The sequence below is a fragment of the Peromyscus californicus genome, unplaced genomic scaffold, assembly GCF_007827085.1.
Source record: "Peromyscus californicus insignis strain IS unplaced genomic scaffold, ASM782708v3 Scaffold_7__1_contigs__length_154581171, whole genome shotgun sequence".
Taxonomy (NCBI): Eukaryota; Metazoa; Chordata; class Mammalia; order Rodentia; family Cricetidae; genus Peromyscus; species Peromyscus californicus.
The window spans coordinates 153,564,952-153,587,146 of NW_026294595.1; the positions used below are offsets into that span (position 1 = coordinate 153,564,952).

The window sequence follows — 22,195 nt, forward strand, 5'->3', positions numbered from 1 at the left end:
CTACATACACAAACCCTAGAGGACTCCTTCCCTTTGGTATACGTGGACAAACACATGCCGTGTACTTCTGGGCTTCAGGGAGGCAACGGTTCCAGGATAGGCCTGGTTAGACTTATGTCAGATATTTTGGGCCTAGCTGACCTGGCAAGGGGCTGAGCAGCCCTAGCTCCCTCTCTGGTTGGTCAGGTAGCTTGGAAGGTGGGGGAGGAGAAGTTGGTGGTATCTTGGACTGGCTCTGAGCTTGTGGCTTGGGTAGCCATTTCTGGGCCGTGTTGGTGGGCTCTTACCAGAGACTCTACATTCTTGGGGCAGGTGGTGGCTTGGCCTCTGCCTTCCATCCTCCTGACCTTGGCTAAGAGCTGTCCAGTGGGGAAGTGTGGAGCCCCCTGTATGAGTAGTGGCCTGCAGAGGGACTTGTCCATGGGTAGCACTGAAGGGCCAGGAGGTATGCTGATACTGATGCGTGGTCTCCCACCAAGTGTCCTTGGCGGAGTTAGTGCTTAGCTGAAATTGGTCTTGGCCTCTGGCTAGCTGTGGGGAGTGTGGGCTTTAGTTTGAAAGGGGCAGCTGACCTGCTGGACCATCAGGGGCATCTGTCTCTCAAGTCAGGCTTTGCTCCAGACTTCCAGCCCCAAACACCAGCCAGACAAGAGGGCACTTTAGGTCAGCCTTGCTCTTTGCAAAACCATTCAGACAGCATTCTGAGTGACCGCTGGCCACTTCATCACAGTCATCACTGCTTGTGTTATCACACCCGTCTGGGTATCCCCTTCTGTCAGGCTGTGGTCCAGAAGAAAGATGAGCAGACTCTAGGGCACTCTGTTCTGGTTTAGTTGGCATGGATTATGGCATGGATCCCAGAGTATGGGAATGGGGTACACATGCCGTTGCTAGGGGAAGCAGGACATTGGGCTGGTTTAAGGACTTCTAGGGCATCACCAGGCAGCATAAGATAGAAGATTCAGAGTGGGCCACCTGAGGACCATAGTGCAGAGGAGTGCTGAGGTGTTTGTAAATGCACGTAGGTGTTTCAAGATGCCTGTGAGCTGTGGCCACACGTACATATACCCAGAGATTACTAGGATGAATTCCTTCATCTGACCACGGTGAAGGTCTGCAGAGACTGTGAGCCTAGATCTCAGGTTGTGGGGGTTTGTTTGGGGTCCTAGAAACAGGGCTATGTCCCAGAGTTAGGAGCTTTCAGCATGGCATCAAGAAAGAAGACTGCCCCACTTGCATGGATTACATATTGGTCATTGGTCAGGTTTGTCCAAGGCCATGTGTAACTCGGGTTGTCTCCTGGCCAGGGTGGTATTGTATGAGGGGCTACTATGAACAATTGGCAGCCATACCTAACCTGCAGGGGAGGTGATGAGCTCAGAGAAGAGTACCTAGGCAGGAGGTGCCTGGCAATTGCAGTTCCCACAGACATGAATAACCTCTGATCAAGTGGAATATAAGTCATCCAGCTTCAAGGAACATATCCCTGGGTATGAGTTCCTATCTGGGCAACTCAATAGGGAGACCCACAGGGTCCTGTAAGACAGGAAAGGCTGACAGTTCTACAACCTCCAATCCTGCTGGGTTCTTGGGCTAAGCTAGGGGTTAGGGTGGGGGGGGGGGGGAAGGAGGCAGGACTTTGATCAGGCTAGGATATGGTGGGTTGAAGCCAATGTGTAGTTGAAAACAAAGCTGGGGTTGTGCTGGACCCATGGGAACTCTAGAGTGGCTGCTTCACAAGCCATGCCTTCAGGTGGGAGCAGGGGCCCTTTGTCCCAGGCCTAGTCTGCTGGGCCAGCTTGCTAAGAGTTATAGGAGTTAGACCATGGGGGATTCAAGATGGATCAGGAGAGCTTTGCTGAGGGCAGAACTTGCCTAACCCATTCAGGCTGGAGTGGCTTAGGAAGGTAGACAGTGCAAGGGAATCCCAGGCATGGGCCTACTCCTAGTAAACACTTGCTGGCTTCTAGGGCAAACAGGAAGGAAGGGAATAGAGATCATAAACCCTAGTGGTTGGTAGAGTCTAAGTGGTCCTTCCCCCAAGTGCACTGGCAGAGACTCCTAATGCCCAGCACCTACCAACTTGGCACCCAGGGCCACACACACTGGCCTTTATTCTCAAGAAGCCTGTGGGACAGGCTTTTGCTGTTCCCTACGACTACTAATGGGACTCCTGTTGTAGCATGCAATGGGGTCCTTTGTGCTGGGACCACCATCTCATTCTTGGAAACACGCCCCAGGCAGCAGCAGATAAAGGGGAGGAGAAAGGACTTGAGGGCGGGGCAAGTGGTGATGTTAGGGAAGGGGACCTTTCATAAACCCCAGCCTTCCAGTGGGCACAGCTGGGCCAAGAGGATCAAAAGGCATTGGGGAGTGAGGAAGACTATCTCTGGAGCAGCAGGTTAGTGACTCATCTATGGCCTCTGGGCTGGATGGGTGGGTGAGGGAGCCACTGGAGAATCCATTCAGGGCTATACTGGAGGGTGACTTTGACCTTTTGGAAAGATTGGGATAGGTGCTGAGACCTCACAAGTAGACCAAGTTCAGCCTGGACACCTGAGCAGGTTCTCGGGATCCTGTGAAGATCTCAGATGACACTTGGAACTGTGGGTATACAAAAAAGACTGGTGTCCAGCAGAGGAAGACTTACCAACTGTGACCACCTTGGCCATGAGGTAGTGAGGGGTCTGGCTTCAGAATGAGTCCAGAAGGTCAGGGCCATCTATGTGGGTCCTGTAGACAGATGGAACAGTGGTCCATAGCACTGAGACCTTAGTTTAAATTCCCAAGATGGATACGTATAACCACTCTAGAGCAGTGGTTCTCAACCTTCCTAATGCTGCGACCCTTTAATACAGTTCCTCATGTTGTAGTGACCCCAACCATAAAATTATTTTTGTTGCTACTTCTAACTAGTTTTGCTACTGTTATGAATTGTAAGTATCTGTATTCCAGTGGCCTTAGGCCATCCCTGTGAAAGGGCTGTTCAAACCATCTGGGGTCACTACTCAGGTTGAGAACCAGTGCTCTGGGGTGTATCAGCCTATAGCCTTCCTGCAGGTCTGGGCCCTGCTCAGGGAGAGCTGGATTCCTTTCAGAGGGTACCCTTGAGTATACAGGGAAGTTGTGCGGCTACAGGTCCTTTGTTCAGTGGGGTGGGGTATCTGGATTCCTCAGGACTCTGGTCACCTCAGATCCACACATTCTAGACTGGGTCATGTGTGTGCCCCCTCCTCCAAAGCGCCATCCCTGGGCAGTGGACTCTTGGATCTCTACCCCATTGGCCTCTCAAGCATTGTTTCCCAACTTCTGAGAGAACTCAAAGGTTTCCCAATACTTCTCATGCCTACCCCAGTGTCCCTGATGTGCCTGCCCTCCTGCTTCTGCTCTAATCAGAATTTGGTCTTAAATGTCTCCTTTGCTTGAGGGCAAGCCTCCTAATGTGAGGACCTTAATGGTAGGATTCTATCCAAGCCAATCCCAGACACCATGTGGGGCTTCTGGGGCCTCAAGGTCTTGCCACTCTTGGTGATCCCCACTGTACATCTGTTGTGGATGTAAACACCAGAAGGGGCATGGGAAGGTGTGCTGGACTGGACCCTACTCAGGGAGAATTGGTTCCCTGCAGAGGGTACTTTGGAGTACACAGGGAGGCTGTGTAGCTAAGGGTCCTTTGTTCAGTGGGATGCCCTAGTATGGCTTCAGGGCTGGTCTTAGATCCTCAGTCTCTGTCACCATCCCCATAATGATAAGTCATAGGCCTCTGGGCACACACATGTCTGTGGAGACATCCTGCTGGTCCATGGGAATGGATGGAGAAACTAGCTTTCTGGTCAGGGAGGGGGGCAGACAGATGAATTAGTAGTGAAGGGCTGTGGCCTCTCCTCCCACAGGCTGCTCACCATGAGCCTCCGAGGCTCCTACCTCCACTTCTGCCTCTGGATGTTGTTGGGTGCCACCTTGGCACTGGGGCAGGGACAAGGTAAGGAGACAATGCCCCCACTGCCTGCAGGAGGAACCCTGATGTAAGCCTTTGACCTTCTGTAACTGGCATTTCCTCACAGATTAAATGCCTATGTAAGAGCTGTAGCAGCAACAGGCAAGCTGTCGGAACAAAGGGGGGAGTCCTCATTCTCAGCTTTTGTCTTGACCTTTGGCCTTGTGGTCTTTCAGCCTTGCCTGGGGAGGCTTTTTTTTTTTTTTTTTTTTTTTTTTTTTTTTTTTTTTTTTTTTTTTTTTAATTTCAGGGCTGAGGACCAAACCCAGGGCCTTGCACTTGCTAGGCAAGCGCTCTACCACTGAGCTAAATCCCCAACGCCCCCCCCCCCTTTTTTTTGGTCTCAGCTTTTTCAAGATTACTGGCATACTTCAAATTTAATCCTGTATCAATGCTTTGCTTAGTTATTCTGTAAACCTTTCAACGTTGTTTCAGACAGTACACACACAGCTTAATAGAAAGCAAGATTCTTGCCTCCTCCTTTCTAAGACAAAAAGGCCTTCCTGCTCTGTCTTAGATAGGTGGTGCATCCCTCTTCTCTGTACAAGTCTTGAGACAAGAGTTTCCATCTGGTCCCTCCTCTTTGGCCACTCCAGCTGCTCTCCCTGGGAAAGGCTCTCATAGCACCTGACTGGTTTGAATCTGTTTCTGGGGTTACATCAAGGTCTAGCCTCGCCCAGGTTAAGAACATCTCTTCCTGTCACTACTATCCACTGCACTGCAGGGGTTCCAACTCAGGTTGGCCTGGAGCCCAGCAGACTTCATTTCCCAGCATGTCTTCTCATCCAGGGAGGTGACTGCCACATGGGAACGTCCCTCTCCCTCAGCTCTCTTTGTTCAGACAGAGAAACCCCAAGGTGGGCTTGTGGGCTGGGATTTCAATAAGAAGGAAGCCTTTACTGTGAGTATGACCAACTTAGAGTGATTCTGCAAGACCCACAAATGCACTGCTCCTCATCAGCCCTTTGCATGGCTCGGGTGGGCTGGGGTCTCAGAGACTAACCAAAGAGACAGGGTCCACATGTTCAGCAATCAGCTGGGAGGCACAGCTTACGTTAGGGAGGGGAACATGTGCCTGTGCTATCTCTGAGAGGGAAGTTCTAAAAGCCTCTAACACATTGCAGGAAGAGGGGAGAAACAGAAGGCTCTTCATGGGCAGAATTGGGGGCCCCTTTCACAGCTGGCCTGTCAGAGCCCCCACCTTATCCTGACACATTCTTGCCTTTCAGTAGATCACTGTCAGAACAGCCAAGCCCATCCGGAAACAGTTCATTCTGAATGGGTCATTGTGTCTATTGCAGACACTCTCTGTCTTTGCCCATCTCTCTGTTCCCCAGCACATGCTGAGGAGACTAGAAGAGGCCTCTGTCCCCATTTTCCAAAAATAGCTGCCTGCACCACAGAGTCCGGAAGCTTTCTGGGAGGTTCGCACAGACCCCGCTGCCCCTTCTCCCCATTGACCATGGGTTCCCCCCTCTCCCATGACAGGATTACCCTGTCTTTGTTTCTTTTCCTGTTGCCATGACAAAAGCTGAAGGGAGAAAGGGCTTATTTTAGCTCCCAGTCAAGGTATAGTTCTTCATGGCAAGGAAGTCACCAGGAGCTTGAAGCAGCTGATCACATTGCATCCACCATCAGAAAGCAAAGAGGAGTGAATGTCTGCTAGTGCTCAACTCACTATCTCAGTGTCATGTAGTCTGGGATCTCCTGCCAAAGGAGTAGTTCCATCTACAATTAAAATGTGTCTTCCCACATTGTTAACATCAGTCAGCAAAATCAAGATAATCCCCCACAGGTGTACTCGAAGTCTGATTTTTAGATTCTGTCAAGCTGACAATACTAACCGTCATACTGCCATCCCTAGGGCTAAAGCTTGGTGTGCATCCTACACGTGCCCACATATAGGCACAGGTGCACACAGACATGCCGAGTGCACATAAGCAGACAGCCATCACCACCGCATTTCCAGCTGAGGTCCTTTACCCAGTCTGCCCACAAAGGATGCATCAACCTAGCATGACTTTGGCAGTTGTCAGGGGAGAGTGTCTTCAGAAGCACAGCTGCTTCTACAGTCTTTCTTGAGACTAGGAGACCCAAGGCAGCTTCCAAGACCCTGGGCAGTGGGTCAGCAGCTTCTGTTTTATCTCTGCACCTCTTGTCATCACATGGTAGACACTGCCCCCCTGAGTACTGATCTGAGCCTCCTTTGCAGCAGGGGCTTTCCCTCGGGTGGAATTAGACTGCCTCCTGCTGAAGCTAACAGTGTGGCCTTGTCATAGATAATCCCAAGGATGTAGAATTTTTCCTCCATAGATCTTCGTGGGGCCACAGACTCTTCAGACTCCCAGGGCTATGCCCCTTCAAACCTCTTAGGGGAGGCCTCCCTCTGTTTGGTCACTGGTAAGTCTGTCTTGCACCCCAATTTCCAATCCTGTCTTTACAGTAAGTGGCCGTCTGAGGTTGGCAGTACTGCCTGAGGACCAGCTGCAGATGAAGTGGAGGGAAGCAGAGGGAAGTGGCCTTGGCTACTTGGTGCAGGTGACACCTGTGGCAGGTATGGAGCTCATGTCTCCCTGCTAGTCTTTCTCTCCTCTTCCCTGTTAGGACTGTTAGAAATGGGTCTAGGATCTCAAGAAAATGACCACGCAGTCCAAAGTATTTTGGCAAAGCATGGAATCTTACTTCTGCAGAATGGTGTATAGCCAAGCTTAAGCAAGCAAGTAAGTGAGCACACCCAGTCAGGGGCTCCACTGTATTTTTGTTCCTAACCAAAGAAGTGTTGTACTGTACTCTGTGTGATCAGAACTGGGTCTCACATTCTTACAGAGTGGCTAACTTAAAACAACAGTTGATTAACAGAGTACAACTTCTGAGAGTATGATGCAACCTTTGCAACCTTGAACACAAACTTGGATCTTAGGAAAATGCTGAAGGGTGGACAGGGACTTTTCCTCCCAGATGTGCCTTTTTTTTTTTTTTTTTTTTTTTTTTTTTTTTTTTTTTACAAATTTCTTTAAAGATGGAACTCCTTTGTCTCATTTAACATTTTACTAGAAGAGACAGTGCATTTCATTCACAACTGCAGGACCAAGGCTTTCCACTTAAGGAAAGCAATGGGAATGGTACTTTTCCAGCAAGTGGTCACTAAGCCTGTTCCAGCTAGCATCTCCTCACACCGTCCAGTGGCTCCCACTCTCTGGCAGGGCTGTTTCTGCATTTCCTATGTTTCTTTCCCCTGTCAGCCTCAATCACGTGGAGCAGATGCAGTTGGAGAGGCCTCTGTATTCCCTATATCCAGCATGAGCACACACACAAGGTGCTCAGGACATATGCTTTGAAGAAGTGGTGACTCCCTGGGGTTTTAAGAATAGCCTGGATCCTGCATGCAGTGAGCATGTGAGAGAGCAGTTAGCTTTCCAGTTACAGGGACAGGGTCATGATGACACAAGAAAGGCTTAAAACAAGCTGTGTGTGGTGAGGTTACATCTATATTCTAATACTTGGGAGGCTGAGACAAGAGGATCCCCCTGTTCAAGACTGACCTGAGCTACATAGATGCTGTCTTTAATTTTTTTCCTGTGGCTTAGAGGAAGATGAATAGCTTTAGCTCTATAAGTTATTAAAGAAAAATTGCAGGGATGGGAATGTAGATCAGCGGTAGTGCTTGTCCAGCATATGGTAAGGCCCTGGTGTGATTGAGTCCCAGTATTGAAAAAGGAAAAAAGAAAAACTAAGAATGTAAGCATCCATATTAAGTTATATAGAAATTCAGCTAGACTAGAAGGAAATGATAGAAAAGAGAATAAATTATAGAAATAAAAAAACCATAAAATGAAGTGAATCAACAAAGCCAAAAGATATAAAATACTAATAAAAGAGATAACACAATACTAATAAAATCAATAGCAAAGTAATTGATTTGAGTTTAAATCTATACTCTTCCAATTTGTTTTCTTTTTTATTTAGAAAATCTTCTAAATGGATAGCGACAGAGCATTCTTTTTAGCCAGTGAGACAATCGATCTTTTTAAATTATATGTGTGTGTGTGCGCGCGTGCACGCATGCATGCACACGTGCACATGAGTGCAGGTGCCCTCAAAAGCCAGAGGAGACAGATGCTCCTGGGTCTGGAGTTACAGGCAGCTGTAAGCTACCCAACATAGTCTAGGAACTGAACTTCATCCTCTACAAGAGTAGCACATGCGCTTAACTGCTTGCCATCTTTCCAACCCCATCTTTGTCTTTTAGTTGAAACATTTTATCTATTTTTATTTAACAAAGTAATTGATTTATTTGGCTTTAAATCTATACTCTTCCAATTTTTTTCTTTTTATATACTTTTATTCTCTTCTTCTTTGGGTCTAAGATTTTTATGGAAAAATTTAAACACCTGGAAGGCAGCAGAGTGTGATGGAGCCTGGTGTTCGTCACTAAGCTCCACAGGTAATGTGGCGCCCAGCTTTGTTTCCCTTCTTGTCACACACCTGTGCTGCATTATCTTAAAGCAAAGCTGAGACATTGTATAAGTCTATCTGTATTTGTTCACCTTGAAGAAGGAAGGACTCAAACACAGCACAAGTGCTATTGGTATGCCTCCACATTAAAACCACAACTTTGCAGCTCATCCAATAAATACCTTCTACAATTGAGCAGTCTTAATTAGGACCCCAAACGAGTATACACTTCTTCCCCCTCCCCCGAAATGGGGTCTTTCTGTGTAGACTAGCTTGGCCTTGAGCTCACAATTCCCTCGCCTCAGCCTCCTGAATACTGAGATTGCCAAGTGTTCATGCACCGCACACTAGGCTGAGATATACATCTTACTAGTCCTGTGCCTCACATAATTTTTCCTCTCTCTTTTCCCCTTGGTATTTACTTGTAGTAGAAGCCAGATCCCCGTGTCCTTGTCTAGCAATGGCATCTTTGAGAAGTTGTATGACTTGTCCCTCTCTCCCCTGTGTCTCCTGCAGATTGGTAGTTGGATCCTGAAGTTTGGTCAGGTTCAGGTTGGGCTGTATTTGCTAGTGAAGATTGTTACTAGTGGTATGGGTGTTTCTATTGTATGGCAGATGGCTGTCCACAGTGCTTACTGTTACTGTAAAGTTAAGGTTGGCTGGCAGGTGTAGGATGAAGAGTTCATGTCTTCACGAACTCTGTAGTTACTCACTTATCCCCTCATTTTCTGGTGACCACCTTAGACACAGCAGCACACATCCTTATAAACGAGCAAGCCTGATAGCTGTGTCACTTTTCAGGGGTGATGCTGCAGCCACCGAACATCACATCTCTGTCTATCTATTCTGCTTCGTGAATCCTAATTCTGTAGATATATTAAATCTCATAACATGTTTTCAATATGGTAGTTGGTCGTTAGTCTACATCTATAAAGGTGGGCTCATATCCTAGTTTGTTTTTCTTTTCTTTTTTTTTTTTTTTTGGTTTTTCGAGACAGGGTTTCTCTGTGTAGCTTTGCGCCTTTCCTGGAACTCACTTGGTAGTCCAGGCTGGCCTCAAACTCACAGAGATCCGCCTGGCTCTGCCTCCTGAGTGCTGGGATTAAAGGCGTGCGCCACCACCGCCCGGCTTTTTTTTTTTTTTTTTTTTTAATTGAGATAGGGTCTCATTCCATAGTTCAGGCTAGACTTAAACTCATCAATTCTTCTGCCTCAGCCCCCTGAATGCTTGGACTTCAGGCCTGTGCCACCACAGCCAGCTGGAACCCATCTTCTGTTATAACATATTATTATAAACTACAGAAGCATGTTAGCCCATGCCTCCCTGTCTGGCCACTGCCTACTGTGGGACTGGGTACAGGTCTGGGGACTGCCCACTTTTTGAAAACCTTGTTGTATTCCTCCCAGGTGGGAAGTGTTTTTATTCCCTGGTGTTTGAGACCCAGAGGCTCTGTGAGTATGTCCATAAGTTTTGTTATACCTCCCAGCTCCATTATGAGGTCACTTCTTTCAGCTCTACCCCACCTGCCCCCACATAGTTCTCTTTGGAATAGTATGACTTTTTTTTTTTAAGACAAGGTCTCATTGTATAGCCCTGGCCAGCCTGGAATTTGCTATGTAGACAACACTAGCCTTGAACTCACAGAGATCTGCCTGTCTCTGCCTCTCAATGGGTAGAATTAAAGGCATGCACCACCAGGCCTGGCTGTGATTTTTAATACTGGGATCCATCCCTATCTTTAGATGACAGCATTCCAGAGCAGGAAAAGTGGACCTTCCCCCACAGGACAGGCTCCGCTGCAGAGGTTTTGAAGAAGAAACTTCTTCCCTGACAAAACTTCTTTCCTTTCCCATTCCTGGCTCTCCAATCCAACCCTCATCTGTTCTCTTCCCTAACCTCAAGAGGGATTAGTTTGGATGATTTCTTACATTATGTACATAATCCATGTACACAAGTGCATACATAAGGATAGGTGTATGGTACACATACATTCAAGGCACCCAATTCACACACCCATATGTACACATAGGCATGTACATATATACCTATATGGTACACATGCATGAAGGATATGCATAACTCATACATACACACATGCACATTTGTGTACCTACATTCATGCAATGCACAATGCAATGTACATACACCTAGCCACATGTACATGAATACAAGACTATTACCTTAGGATTCATGCACACATGCAGCACACACATTCATACATTCCATATATATGTGAACATGCAAAACACACACATATAAACATCCACTCACATCCACATATACACATTTGCATACCATATATAGTACATATGCAAATGTCTATGCACAAACATGTACAGTAAACACATGTCAGCATGCATACACATCGACCCACATGTATGCACACATGTATTGTAAATTTGGCAGCCTCAACAATTCTCCACCTCCACCTAGGGGACTTGGAGCAGGAGCTGATATTAACCACCAAGACGCCCAAGGCCACCGTGGGTGGCCTGAGCCCTTCCAAGGGCTACACCTTGCAGATCTTCGAGCTCACTGACTCTGGGCCTGTCCTTCTGGCACGAAGGGAGTTTGTGAGTAAGTCCTCCTGCACACAGGAGGTGGATGTGAGTGGAAGGCCTCTGGGTTGGGAGCTCATGGCCTGGGCTTGTGACCTGAGGCATTTTGCCTGTGAGGTACTTGGGTCTTGTTTCCTGTTCCTGACATCGCTGCTCACCTCCCATGAGGTGGGCAGGTCCGGGAAGTCCATAACCCCCAAACCCCAAGCCCCTGCTCCCACTCTGGGCTGGTGTCCTGACAGTCAGTCCCTCCTTTCTCTGCAGTTGAGGATCTGAAGAGCCACTCTCTGAGCAGAGGCAGTCGGAGACTGGTGGAACCCACCCTGGAACCCACCTCCTTCCCTCTGGGGGCCTCAGACCCTGAGAAAACACCTGAGTCCAGTATTGCCTTCACCTCAAGCAGAGACAGGCCCATTCTTGGTGGGTCAGAGTGGAGTGAGAGTAAATCCTGGGGGTGAGGAGAGCCTTCTGAAGCTTCTTGTGACTCTCGTCATATGGCCAGAAATTCTTGTTTGTATTTGACCATGCACGTGCTCTAGCTTTGATTTAGGCTTATCAGTCATATTCCTGGACTCACAATCTCGGGTACATGGGCCAGGTACCCCAGAGCCCTAGCTTAGGTCTGGGAGGTGCATGATAGCAGCTGTGACCCCTCCTCCTGCCTCCAGGAGTGGCCAATAAGGATCAGAGGAAACTCAAGCAGGGCCTTGGAGTACAGGACCCTGCTCAGCCAACCACAGACCTGGAGAGGCAGAGCCACATTGCAGACTCTGTGGGAAAGCGAGAGAAGCTAGGTAAGGTGACTACTGCTCTGTACTGTGGGGTCAGATGCAGTGAGGGTATCTTCTCACCTGTCCCCCCTTATATCAGGAGGACACTACTTTCTCCACCAAACACAGAGCTGTGGGAGGGCTTCTGTCCTCAGACTTGGGTATTACTTCCTCCTGGCCAGGCCCTGTGCTCTATTGTGTTGTTATGGATTGGGTCTTCTACTACAATGTTACTGTACTATTGAGGGCCTTACAGGCATGCCTGGGCCTCCCTCCCCTTTTAGACTGAGGATCAGAAGCCACAGAGGAATCACCTACCTGGCTGTGTTTAGAAATCTTATAAGGCCTGCCAGGTGCAGTTTGTGTCAAATTGAAAGGGGCTCCAGGGAGCATTTTATCTATAAAGATGGAAGATCCTGAGGCCACAGAAGTAGTTTCTGGTTGCTACTAGCCCTTCCTGATCTTCCTGCCAATTTACCCAGTTTGGACTATCTGTGGTGCTAACACTCCTGCCCATGACTGGTGCCCACCTACAGGCAACTGGGCCTGGAAATGTAGGTGCTGGAGCCTGATCAGCCCAGGGACTAAATTTGCAGGTACAGACATAGTGCTGCCAGGGGCCTTGGAAGGCATAGGTGACCCCTAGACCTGAGACTGTGATCAGCCCTCTCTGAGGGGACTTAGAAGAGCTGAAACCCCAAACTAGGATGCATGAGGGCTTTTCTAAATCTGGTGAGACACAAAGTCCTTGGAAACCCTTACCCCTAAGATCCCAGGGAAGGATATTTTGAGGACTTCAGTCAGGTCTACAATACCTCAGGTGTCCTGGGGAGGCCAAGTCTCACCCATCCTTACCTGCCACAGCTGACACCCAGTTCTGCTGCACACCCCCAACTCCTACTGATATAATCTTTCTGGTGGATGGGTCCTGGAGCATCGGCCACAGCCACTTCCAGCAGGTCAAAGACTTCCTGGCCAGCATCATCACACCTTTTGAAATAGGACCAGATAAAGTCCAAGTAGGTGGGTACCACCTCCTTTGCCTTGCCTTGCGGGAGATTGGACCTCTTAAGTCCTCACCAGCAGAAGGGGAGTAGCTGCCCTCATAATAGGATGGGAAATGCTATCGCCTCCCAGAGTCCATAAGCCGGCCAAGAGAGTTGAGAAACCTGGCTGATGGTTTGTCTGGATCGGATCATGTGTCTGATTCCCTTTCCCTGTGAACCAGGGCTGCTGTTAGAGTCTGCAGGAATGATTGGCTCCCAGTCAGCCCCTCTGATGATACCCCTATGAAAGCCTTGGGCCCTGAAAATGTGTCTTTTCCTGGGAGTGGGATCCCCAAAGGCTGTACCCAGAGCAGGCAACTCTGTAGATATGGTCTTTAAACAGCCCTGGCATTGAGGATACAGTAGCACACTTGCCTAGCATGCTAGCCCCCTGGTGCTGCAAAATATAAAGAGACTAAAAAACAAAACAAAACGAAAAACCCTCAGCCCAGCAACCAGAGTCCACCCCCAGGTCTGACTCAGTACAGTGGAGACCCCCAGACCGAGTGGGACCTGAAGTCCTTCCGCACCAAGGAGCAGGTGCTGGCTGCAGTACACAGCCTCCGCTATAGGGGAGGAAACACGTTCACAGGTATGCCTGGGCCTTGGGGTTTGGCTGTTCTGAAGCCTCTGGCCAACCTCCTTTTATGCCCCTTCCACCCGTGAACATTTGTGTGATGGGTGGGTGCTAAGCCCACTTCACACTTCAGGGAGCAAACTCGACCTCCACCACCCGCCCCAACATTTAGCAAAAGTGGAGAACTTTCGGCATCTTGTTGAGGGCAAGTGTCTGCACTGGTCACAGGCAGCTTCTGTCAGGGTCCCACTCAGCTGGACAGTCAGCCTTGCAGGTGGCTTCTTAGAAGACATAAGCGTGGCCTTGCTGGGTTATGGGTACCCTCTACAGGAGGAGCTGTCCCTGATCCCAAGTGTCTTTAGCCGGACAAGACATGTGAACAGAGAGCCCTGGGATCAAGTGCTGGGAGCAGCTGTGGTTGAGAAGGCACTTGAGGAGGAGGTCCTAGTGGCTGCCTGTCACTTTGTCCCTGATGTTCCTAAGGCCTCGCCCTAACCCATGTCCTGGGGCAGAACCTGAAGCCAGCAGCAGGTGCCCGTCCAGAGGCAGCCAAGGTGTTGATTCTGGTGACGGATGGCAAGTCCCAGGATGATGTGCGCACAGCTGCCCGAATTCTTAAGGATCAGGACATTGATGTCTTTGTCGTGGGTGAGCCCACATAGTGCCTGGGCCCTGGGTGGGAATGCTCATGGCCAGGGTGGGCTCTGGGTCACAGACACATTCCACACCCATAGAGCCCAGAGAGTAAGTCCTGCTCCCTAGAGGTGCATGGCTGCACCTTGCAGCAGCATCTGCAAAGTCTGTTTCTGCCTCCTTTGCCATGACACTCCCCTAACTCCTTCCACCCTTCAGCTCACAGGGCAAGTAGCCTTCAGACTGGTCCCCTGCCTGGCGGCTGTCCTTGTGTCTGACGACTCTTCTACCTTCCCCCTCTGCTCCCCAAGCAAGGATTGTTCCTGGTGCTCTTTGGGGCATCAACCACACTCACTGCCCTGTTTGATGGGAAGGAAACTTAAAGTTGTTCTAAGAGACTCTCTCTCCCCAGGATTCCCCTCTTTCATGGACACCTGGCACCAGCATCCACATAGTCTGGTCCTCTTCCCAGAGCTCCCAGAGTTAAGCACACTGGCCTCTCCTGGCCCATTCCTATGTCCCATAGATACCCCATGGGATCTAGGACACAAGGCATCAGTTTGTGCCCTCCCATATGTTGGGGACTCTGGCAGGTCTCTCCTCTATGGTCCTGTCTGTAAATAGGATTAGAGTCTCAGAGAGGCCTATTGGCACACACTTCCCCAAAGCAGGTGTGAAGAATGCCGATGAAGCCGAACTGAAGCTCCTGGCATCCCAGCCACTGGACATCACTGTCCACAATGTGCTGGACTTCCCTCAGCTGGCCACCTTAGCTGCTCTGCTCAGCCGCCTCATTTGCCAAAAAATCCAGGGCAGGGGTCCAGGTAAGGACACAACACCACGGTGACCAAGGGACAGGGAGACTGAAGCTACACCAATTTTCATGGCTCATGAGGGTCTGTAGAGTAAACCAGAGGGAAATCTGTCCTTGGATGTGTTGAGAGGATTTTCCCGTCCCTCCTGTACATGGCCACCAGGGGGAGCAAATAGATGTGCTTACTTGCTCCCTGACTACCTTTCCCCATAGTCAAACCAGCAGCAGCTACTCTGGCCCTGGACCCCTTCCCCATGCCCACCAGACTGGTCCTGACCCACGTCACCTCATCCAGTGTCCACCTGTCTTGGACTCCAGCTTTATACCCACCCCTCAAGTATCTAATTGTATGGCAGCCTTCTAGGGGTGGTGCCCCCAAGGAGGTAAGAGGGGGGTCCCCTGGTTCAGCCTCTCCTTGGAAGCTGGGGCAGCTGACAGGACTCTACCAGCATGGCTCAGGTGGGTTCTGCTGAGCTATGGATAAGCACTAGAATGAAGGTCTACAGATGATTAAGATCACAAAAGAAAGGAAAGCCAAGGAGGGTGGAGTTGGGAGTTGGTAGCTATATACAGATGCACCCAATCAGACCAAGTCAGAGTGAGGAGTGCTGGGCAGTGACTGCAGACACCCAGATGTGGTTTTGATGACACACTGATAGACAAATGGATTGTTTCACTCTCTCTCCTGTCTCCGTGGTGGCTGGTGCTGCTCTGCTCTGTGTAGGGATCTAATGTCTCAGGATGATGGTACCACGTCTCCCAAGCCTATACCCTGTTGATGGGATTTTCCTGCCCAGGTGGTGGTGGAGGGACCTGTCTCATCCATGGAGCTTCAAAACCTGACCTCCAACACAGAATACTTGGTCTCTGTGCTTCCTGTCTATGAGAGTGGGGTTGGCAAGAGCCTGCAAGGCCGGGCAACCACAGGTAAAGGGGTGACCTTTGTCTAGTCCTGCCCCTTGGGGACTATCAGGGCACAACTACAGGTAACCCTGGGTCTGAATTGCTCCCACAAGCCTCCATTCCAAGCCTCTCTGACCCTGGTATCCTCTTTTGAACGCAGTGGTGTCGCACATGGCTCATTACTACTGCTGCTTAAGATGTCCTAAAGCAGCCTGGTGGTGTGGCACACGCCTTTAATCCCAGCACTCAGAAGGCAAAGACAGGTGGATCTCTGTGAGTTCAAGGCCAGCCTGTTCTACAGAGCGAGATCCAGAACAGGCACCAAAACTACACAGAGAAACCCTGTCTCAAAAAACAAAAAACAAAAAGATATCCTAAGGCTCCCATCCTGTCTAGCAACAGCACATGGCTGAGGCCACTAGCTCTCAGCTGTTGCTGAACCCACCATGATTCCTGGATAACAGCTGCATTGAGATAGAATGCATTTACCCATGCTCACCCACTTACAGGGAACATGGGATAGCAAATGCAGGACTTTGCCAGGTGTGGTGGACATACCTTTAATCCCAGAACTAGAGGGTCAGAGACAGGTGGATCTCTGTAAGTTTAATACCAGCTTGTTCTACATAGTGAGTTCCAGAACAACCAGGGTTACAAACAGAAACCTTGTCTCAAAAGACAAAAATATAAACAAACAAAAAAGAACAGTATTGTAGGTAGAGTTTTCCTGTCCTAACAGCCTGCTCCCCAATAACTGACAGCCACTTTCCAAATAATTGACTTGGAAACTTAATATAAATGTTTGGCCAATAGCTCAGGCTTGTTACTAGTTAACTCTTACATTTACATTAACACATATTTCTTATCTATGCTTTGCCACATGGCTCATGGCTTGTTACCTCATTTTCTTTTCTTTCTTTTTTTCTTTCTCTTCTTTCTTTTTCTTTTTCTTTCTTTTTTTCTTTTTTTTTTTGGCTTTTTTCAAGACAAAGTTTCTCTGTGTAGTTTTAGTGCCTATCCTAGATCTTGCTTTGTAGACCAGGCTAGCCTTGAACTTACAGAGATCCTTCTGGCTATGCCTCCCGAGTGTTGGGATTCAAGGTGTGTGCCACTACTGCCCAGAGTTACCTCATTTTCTATACATCCTGCTTCCTTAGGGGCTGGCTGGCATCTCTTCTGACTCCACTCTTCTTCATCCCATCATTCTCAGTTTGGCTTTCCCACCTAACTTTATCCTGTTGAGCTTTTGGCTAGTCAGCTTGTTTATTAAACCAATCATATCGACATATATTCACACAGTGTACAGAAGGATTATTCAACAGCACAGTATATTCAAGGCTATTTACACTAAGGCCATCATAGATCATATTTGTTTCCCAAGGAAACTGTACATTGCATTGGCACCCCAGGTCCTTTACTCAGCCTTGGCAACCTTGACTCTGCTCTCTGCCTCTAGATTTGCCTCTTCTGGTCATTCACAGAAATGGCTTCATGTATTATATGTTTTGCGTGCGTGCGTGCGTGCGTGCGTGCGTGTGTGTGTGCGTGTGTGTGTGTGTGTGTGTGTGTATGTGTGTGTGTGTGTGTGTGTGTGTGTGTGTGTGTGTGTCTTTCAACCTGGAGGTTACATCCCTTGCTACCTTTGTAGCAAATTGCTTTAGGCCAGTAAGATGATCTGACTCCCCCAGAATTGTGAGCTGAAAAACAGAGTCCACTGACATTTAAGACAAGTGACTCAATCCTGTGCTCTGATTGGTGGTTGCCTACCTGGCTGTGCCACATCTGTATAACTTTACCTAGTGAAAGTCTTATCATTAGAAAAAAGGGTTCCTTTGTTTATGAGTTCTGCATATGCCACACTCACAAGAGTCCCCTGATGGTCATCCCCTCCGCAGCACCTCTGCCTCCACCGGGGGCACTGACCCTAGCCTCAGTGACACCGAGAACCCTCCACCTCACCTGGCAGCCCTCTGCTGGAGCCACTCAGTACTTGGTGCAGTACTTGCTGGCTGCCTCCCCTGGGGAGGAGCAGAGGAGAGAGGTGAGAGGTGGGGGCAGGGAGACAGGTGGGGCAGATGGTAGGGCTTGGTGCTGAGACATTTGTTGCCATATCCCTGCCAGGTACACGTGGGGCAGCCTGAGGTACTGCTGGATGGCCTGGAGCCGGGCAGGGACTATGAGATTTCAGTGCAGAGTCTTCGGGGACCAGAGGCCAGTGAGGTCCGGAGCATCAATGCCAGGACCAGTGAGTATCCTTCCCAGGCCACTTGTTCACATAGCAGATACTCTGCTCTATTTTTTTAGCCTGCTCCAGGGTAGGTGACCACAGATGCCCCATATGTTCTTCAGTCCTAGCACTTCCTACCCTTTTCCCAGTCCCAAGCATAGGAATGCCAGCCCCTAAAGCCTTGTTATGCTCTGCAGCTACCCTGGGGCCCCCAAGACACCTGAGTTTCTCAGATGTGAGCTACAACTCAGCCTGTGTGTCCTGGGAAGCCCAGAGGCCTGTGCGCCTGGTCAAGGTCAGCTATGTCTCTAGTGATGGCAGCCACTCTGGGCAGGTAAGAGCAGGGGCTCAAAAGTCCCAAGGGCCTCTTGGGGGACCCGGAATCCTAGGTTGATTGAGCATTCACACAGGCACTGGAAGCCTAGCACATCCTTAGGCTCTCGCTCCACATGTTCTTCCTATGGACACCTTCAGTTCATATCTGTTTAGCCTCCTGTTACACAGCCTTTGAGATGGTGCAAAGGACACAGTATTGATAATGTCCCAGCCCTCAAGGGGGCTGTGTCTGTCAGGAATTGCGGGAAGACTTGAAGCAAAGACACATGTGCACATATGCGCACATACATGCAATAGTGATGTCATGCTAAGACTGTGGCCACACCAGATTTAGAGGCGGAATGGCTTGTAGGGTTAAAAGGTGAGGCAGGGAGAGGAGTCTCCACTCATGGGCCATTCTGGGGATTCATAGCTGATCACATTTTTCCTCTTTTGGGAGTCATAGGCTAGCCATGGCTATAGGTCCTGAGACTGGGTCCCCATCCTGTCAGGGGCTCAGGTGCCTGATTGCTCTGTATACCTCCCACAGGCTCAGGTTTCTGGGAATACTACCTCAGCCACCTTGGGCCCCCTTTCTTCCTCTACCAAGTACATCGTCCGAGTCACCTGTTTTTACTTCGGGGGTGGTTCCTCCATGCTGACTGGCCATGTGACCACAAGTGAGTCAGTGAAGTCAAGGTTGGGGTGGAGCTGGACTGTGTCTTTATGGTCAGCTAAAGGACCTGTATTGGGCATCTGTTCTGGCTGTGCTAGGCCTGGTGGGAACCAGCACCTGGGCAGATGTGATAGAAGGTCTGAGGAGAGACAAGAGGTCAGGGACATTCCTCAGTATGACTGACCCTTATCTGAAAGCAACAGCTCAGGTCAGCACGCTATACTCCATTTCTACACCCCATCTTCCAGAGAAAGCTCCCAGTCCTAGCCAGCTGTCTGTAACGGAGCTCCAGGGAGATGCAGTCAAGCTGTCATGGGTGGCCACCACCTTGTCTGGTGTACTTGTTTATCAAATCAAGTGGATGCCCTTGGGAGAGGGGAAGGCCCATGAGGTAAGGGGCAGATGAGCTTTCAGGGAATTTCCTATGGCCCCAGATCCCAAGGCCAAGTGGGGCTTAGACTCTGTGTGTCCATCCAAGTCCTATATCTTGGGAATACCTGTCTGCCATAGCCTGTGAGCCAGCCTCTTGAGGTGAGTTTCCCTATAATTCAGGTGGATCCCTGGACTCTCCTTTCTTTAGATCTCTGTCCCAGGGACCCTTGACACAGCCATCTTACCTGGCCTGATGAGTCATGTGGAATATGAGATCACCATCCTTGCCTACTACAGGGACGGCACTCGCAGTGACCCTGTGTCCCTCCGCTACATCCCCTGTAGGTGGCCTTTCTTCCATTCAGATGGGCTTGGGACAGGAGTAGCACAGAGGGGACCCAGACCCTCCTGGATCCACATGCCCAGGATCCCATACTCCCACTGGCAAGCAGGCTCCCTGAGTCCCTGAGACCCTGGGCTGGACCTCTGGATCCAAGCCCACAAAGGGTACAGGCTCTTGGTGTGGCTAAGTTCCAAATTCCCAAGCATGGGTGACACAGCCTCTGTGAAAGACCTCCTAGGAGTATTGGGGGACTCAGCAGGGGCATTGTTAGGGTTGGCCATGGCAGAGCATAAGATGATGCAGGACTGGCTGACTGGCTGGCCTTCTGGCCATGGGTACCTCCATTCTGGAGAGCCTTGAATTCCACATTGTCTGTGGCATTGGACAGCTTCAGCAAGCAGGAGCCCCCCATCCAACCTGGTCTTGTCCTCGGAGACCCCCAACAGCCTACAGGTCAGCTGGACACCACCAAGTAGCCATGTTCTACATTACCGGCTCAACTATACACTGGCTTCAGGCTCTGGACCAGAGAAATCGGTGAGTCTATAAAGAGCAGGGAGCTACCCAGGGATTTAGATGCTGATTTTATCTATCCTTTGTGGGTAGCAGCTTCTTTATAGAGGGAAAGATGGGCAGAAGGAGTACAGCCTTGAAAGGAGAAGGCAGTCTAAGAGGGAAGGCTCAGAGGCCTCCCCCCACCCCCCACAGATCTCTGTGCCAAGCACCAGGAGCCATGTTGTACTTCCTGACCTGCTGTCTGCCACCAAGTACAGGGTCCTGGTCTCAGCTGTCTATGGAGCAGGGGAGAGTATAGCAGTGTCTGCCACATACCGCACAGGTTAGTAAGCACCAAGACTGGTTAGTAGGCAGCTCCTTCTAAACCTCAAACCCAAGCCAGACTCAAGGTCAAGCTAGATGCTAGACCTAGTCAGACCTCAGATCTGGTCAGACCGCAGACTAGGCCAGATACTAGAAATCAGTGGACCCCAGAGCCAGTGAGGCCCCAGGCCCAACACAGACTGTGGAGAGGCCATGGAGAGTTGGGGTACCCAAAATAAACAGAACAGATTGGATCAGAGTGACTGGGAAATGGCTAGAGAGTATGGAGAGTTTGACCTAGGAGAGACCTGTTCTTGATGCCACAGGACATAGTCAGGCTCTTGTGGCCTGGTAGCCTCTAACCCACAAGGGCAGGCTCAGCTGTGAGGAATCACCTGAGAGCCACAGCTGCTCAGGGCATAAGACCTTCAGAGTCCATGAAGCCACTGCCTCAACTCTAGTGCCCCATCTTGGATCATTCAGTTATAGCCCAAATGCCTATGATGATTGGTTCCTCACTGCTCAGTGGATGACCACTATGCCTGGAGTCCTGACTGTGACTTCATCTGACTTGTATCTGGCTATAGGGTCAGCCTGTATCTCTGCCTCCAGGCCTGTGCTGCTCACTGTATCCAGTCATCTCCCTGGCCCTACCATCTGGTACTTGGGGCTCACTTTGGGCCCATAACTTTTTGGGTGTGGTCCCCAGGGAACCTTGGTTTTGGCCCTGGGTGCACAGGGTAGGCAGGGGTACTTGCTCACTCAGTGAGGTCCTGGCATGGCAGAGAGGAATGGAGACTGCAGGGTGGGCACTGCATAAAGGAGGAAAGTGAGGCTTGTGCAGGTCTGCCTTGTCACCAGAGGCCTGACATTGCCCGGGAAGTGGTCCTTTTGGTAGTTGGGCTCGCTTTGATGTGACTCACCAGACCCTCTGTGTCCTCTCAGCAGCCTGTCCAGCCCTGCACCCGGACAGTCCCCTCTCAGGTAAGTTCTGTATATCTGTGCCAGCTCTGCTCTGTCGTTTGCCTGCTCTGCTTTTCTTGACCCTTCCAAGGTTGGAACAGACCTTTCGTGATCTAGGATCAACCATAGGGTACTGATCAAGGCCTGTACCTTCTCAGGTAGCCTACGACGCTGTCAGGGAAGTTTTATTCCTGCTTTATCCAAAGTTAGTATTGGCATGTGCAGGGCAGAGGCAGAGCTGGCTAGCTCCACTAGGGCCCTAGGTGGCTCCCTGTTGCCAGGCATGTGGGCTAAGTCATGCAAAGCCTGGAGTCCTCATAAGTACTATGCAAGAGGGTGGAGAACAGATGCTTAGCATGAGGCATGTCAGGGGATTCTATCCACCAAGGGAGGGCCTTAAAAGTAGAGTGTACAGAGCTCTGTGATATGAAGGCTGTATCTCACCTGCATCCCAGAAAGAGAGTCTGTCTGGGACTTCTACTGCCCTGAAACTGGCAGGGATGGTGAGCGGTGAGATGAGTGAATGGTAGGGCCCATGGAATGCAGGGCCAGTGGACAGATGGGCAGGTATGGCTACTTCCTTGAAATAGGCCTCAGAAAGCCTGAGCCTCTGCACCCTGGGTCTAGTTGTGCAGTTAAACACCAAATACATATGTGATTTCACACTCTGATTTGTGCCAATTAATGCTGAAAAAGGAGCTGGTACTTGGAGGACCCACCATGACA

The 22,195-nt window shown here is 49.8% G+C and overlaps 1 protein-coding gene across 1 annotated transcript in view; it reads left to right on the forward strand.

Annotated features, from left to right (window-relative positions):
- The first annotated feature begins 1,613 nt into the window (after nucleotides 1-1,613).
- Col20a1 (collagen type XX alpha 1 chain) overlaps nucleotides 1,614-22,195 on the forward strand; it is a 39,721-nt gene continuing 19,139 nt past the window's right edge. Inside the window, exons 1-19 of the mRNA XM_052723955.1 lie at nucleotides 1,614-3,982; nucleotides 6,441-6,551; nucleotides 10,887-11,030; nucleotides 11,276-11,431; nucleotides 12,646-12,804; nucleotides 13,300-13,419; nucleotides 13,888-14,052; nucleotides 14,709-14,861; nucleotides 15,065-15,234; nucleotides 15,649-15,778; nucleotides 17,650-17,795; nucleotides 17,876-17,999; nucleotides 18,179-18,315; nucleotides 18,847-18,976; nucleotides 19,221-19,363; nucleotides 19,553-19,685; nucleotides 20,076-20,224; nucleotides 20,396-20,525; nucleotides 21,452-21,490. Of these exons, the coding sequence (XP_052579915.1) occupies nucleotides 3,904-3,982; nucleotides 6,441-6,551; nucleotides 10,887-11,030; nucleotides 11,276-11,431; nucleotides 12,646-12,804; nucleotides 13,300-13,419; nucleotides 13,888-14,052; nucleotides 14,709-14,861; nucleotides 15,065-15,234; nucleotides 15,649-15,778; nucleotides 17,650-17,795; nucleotides 17,876-17,999; nucleotides 18,179-18,315; nucleotides 18,847-18,976; nucleotides 19,221-19,363; nucleotides 19,553-19,685; nucleotides 20,076-20,224; nucleotides 20,396-20,525; nucleotides 21,452-21,490 (2,518 nt within the window). The 5' untranslated portion in view covers nucleotides 1,614-3,903. The remainder of the gene's footprint in view (nucleotides 3,983-6,440; nucleotides 6,552-10,886; nucleotides 11,031-11,275; nucleotides 11,432-12,645; nucleotides 12,805-13,299; nucleotides 13,420-13,887; nucleotides 14,053-14,708; nucleotides 14,862-15,064; nucleotides 15,235-15,648; nucleotides 15,779-17,649; nucleotides 17,796-17,875; nucleotides 18,000-18,178; nucleotides 18,316-18,846; nucleotides 18,977-19,220; nucleotides 19,364-19,552; nucleotides 19,686-20,075; nucleotides 20,225-20,395; nucleotides 20,526-21,451; nucleotides 21,491-22,195) is intronic.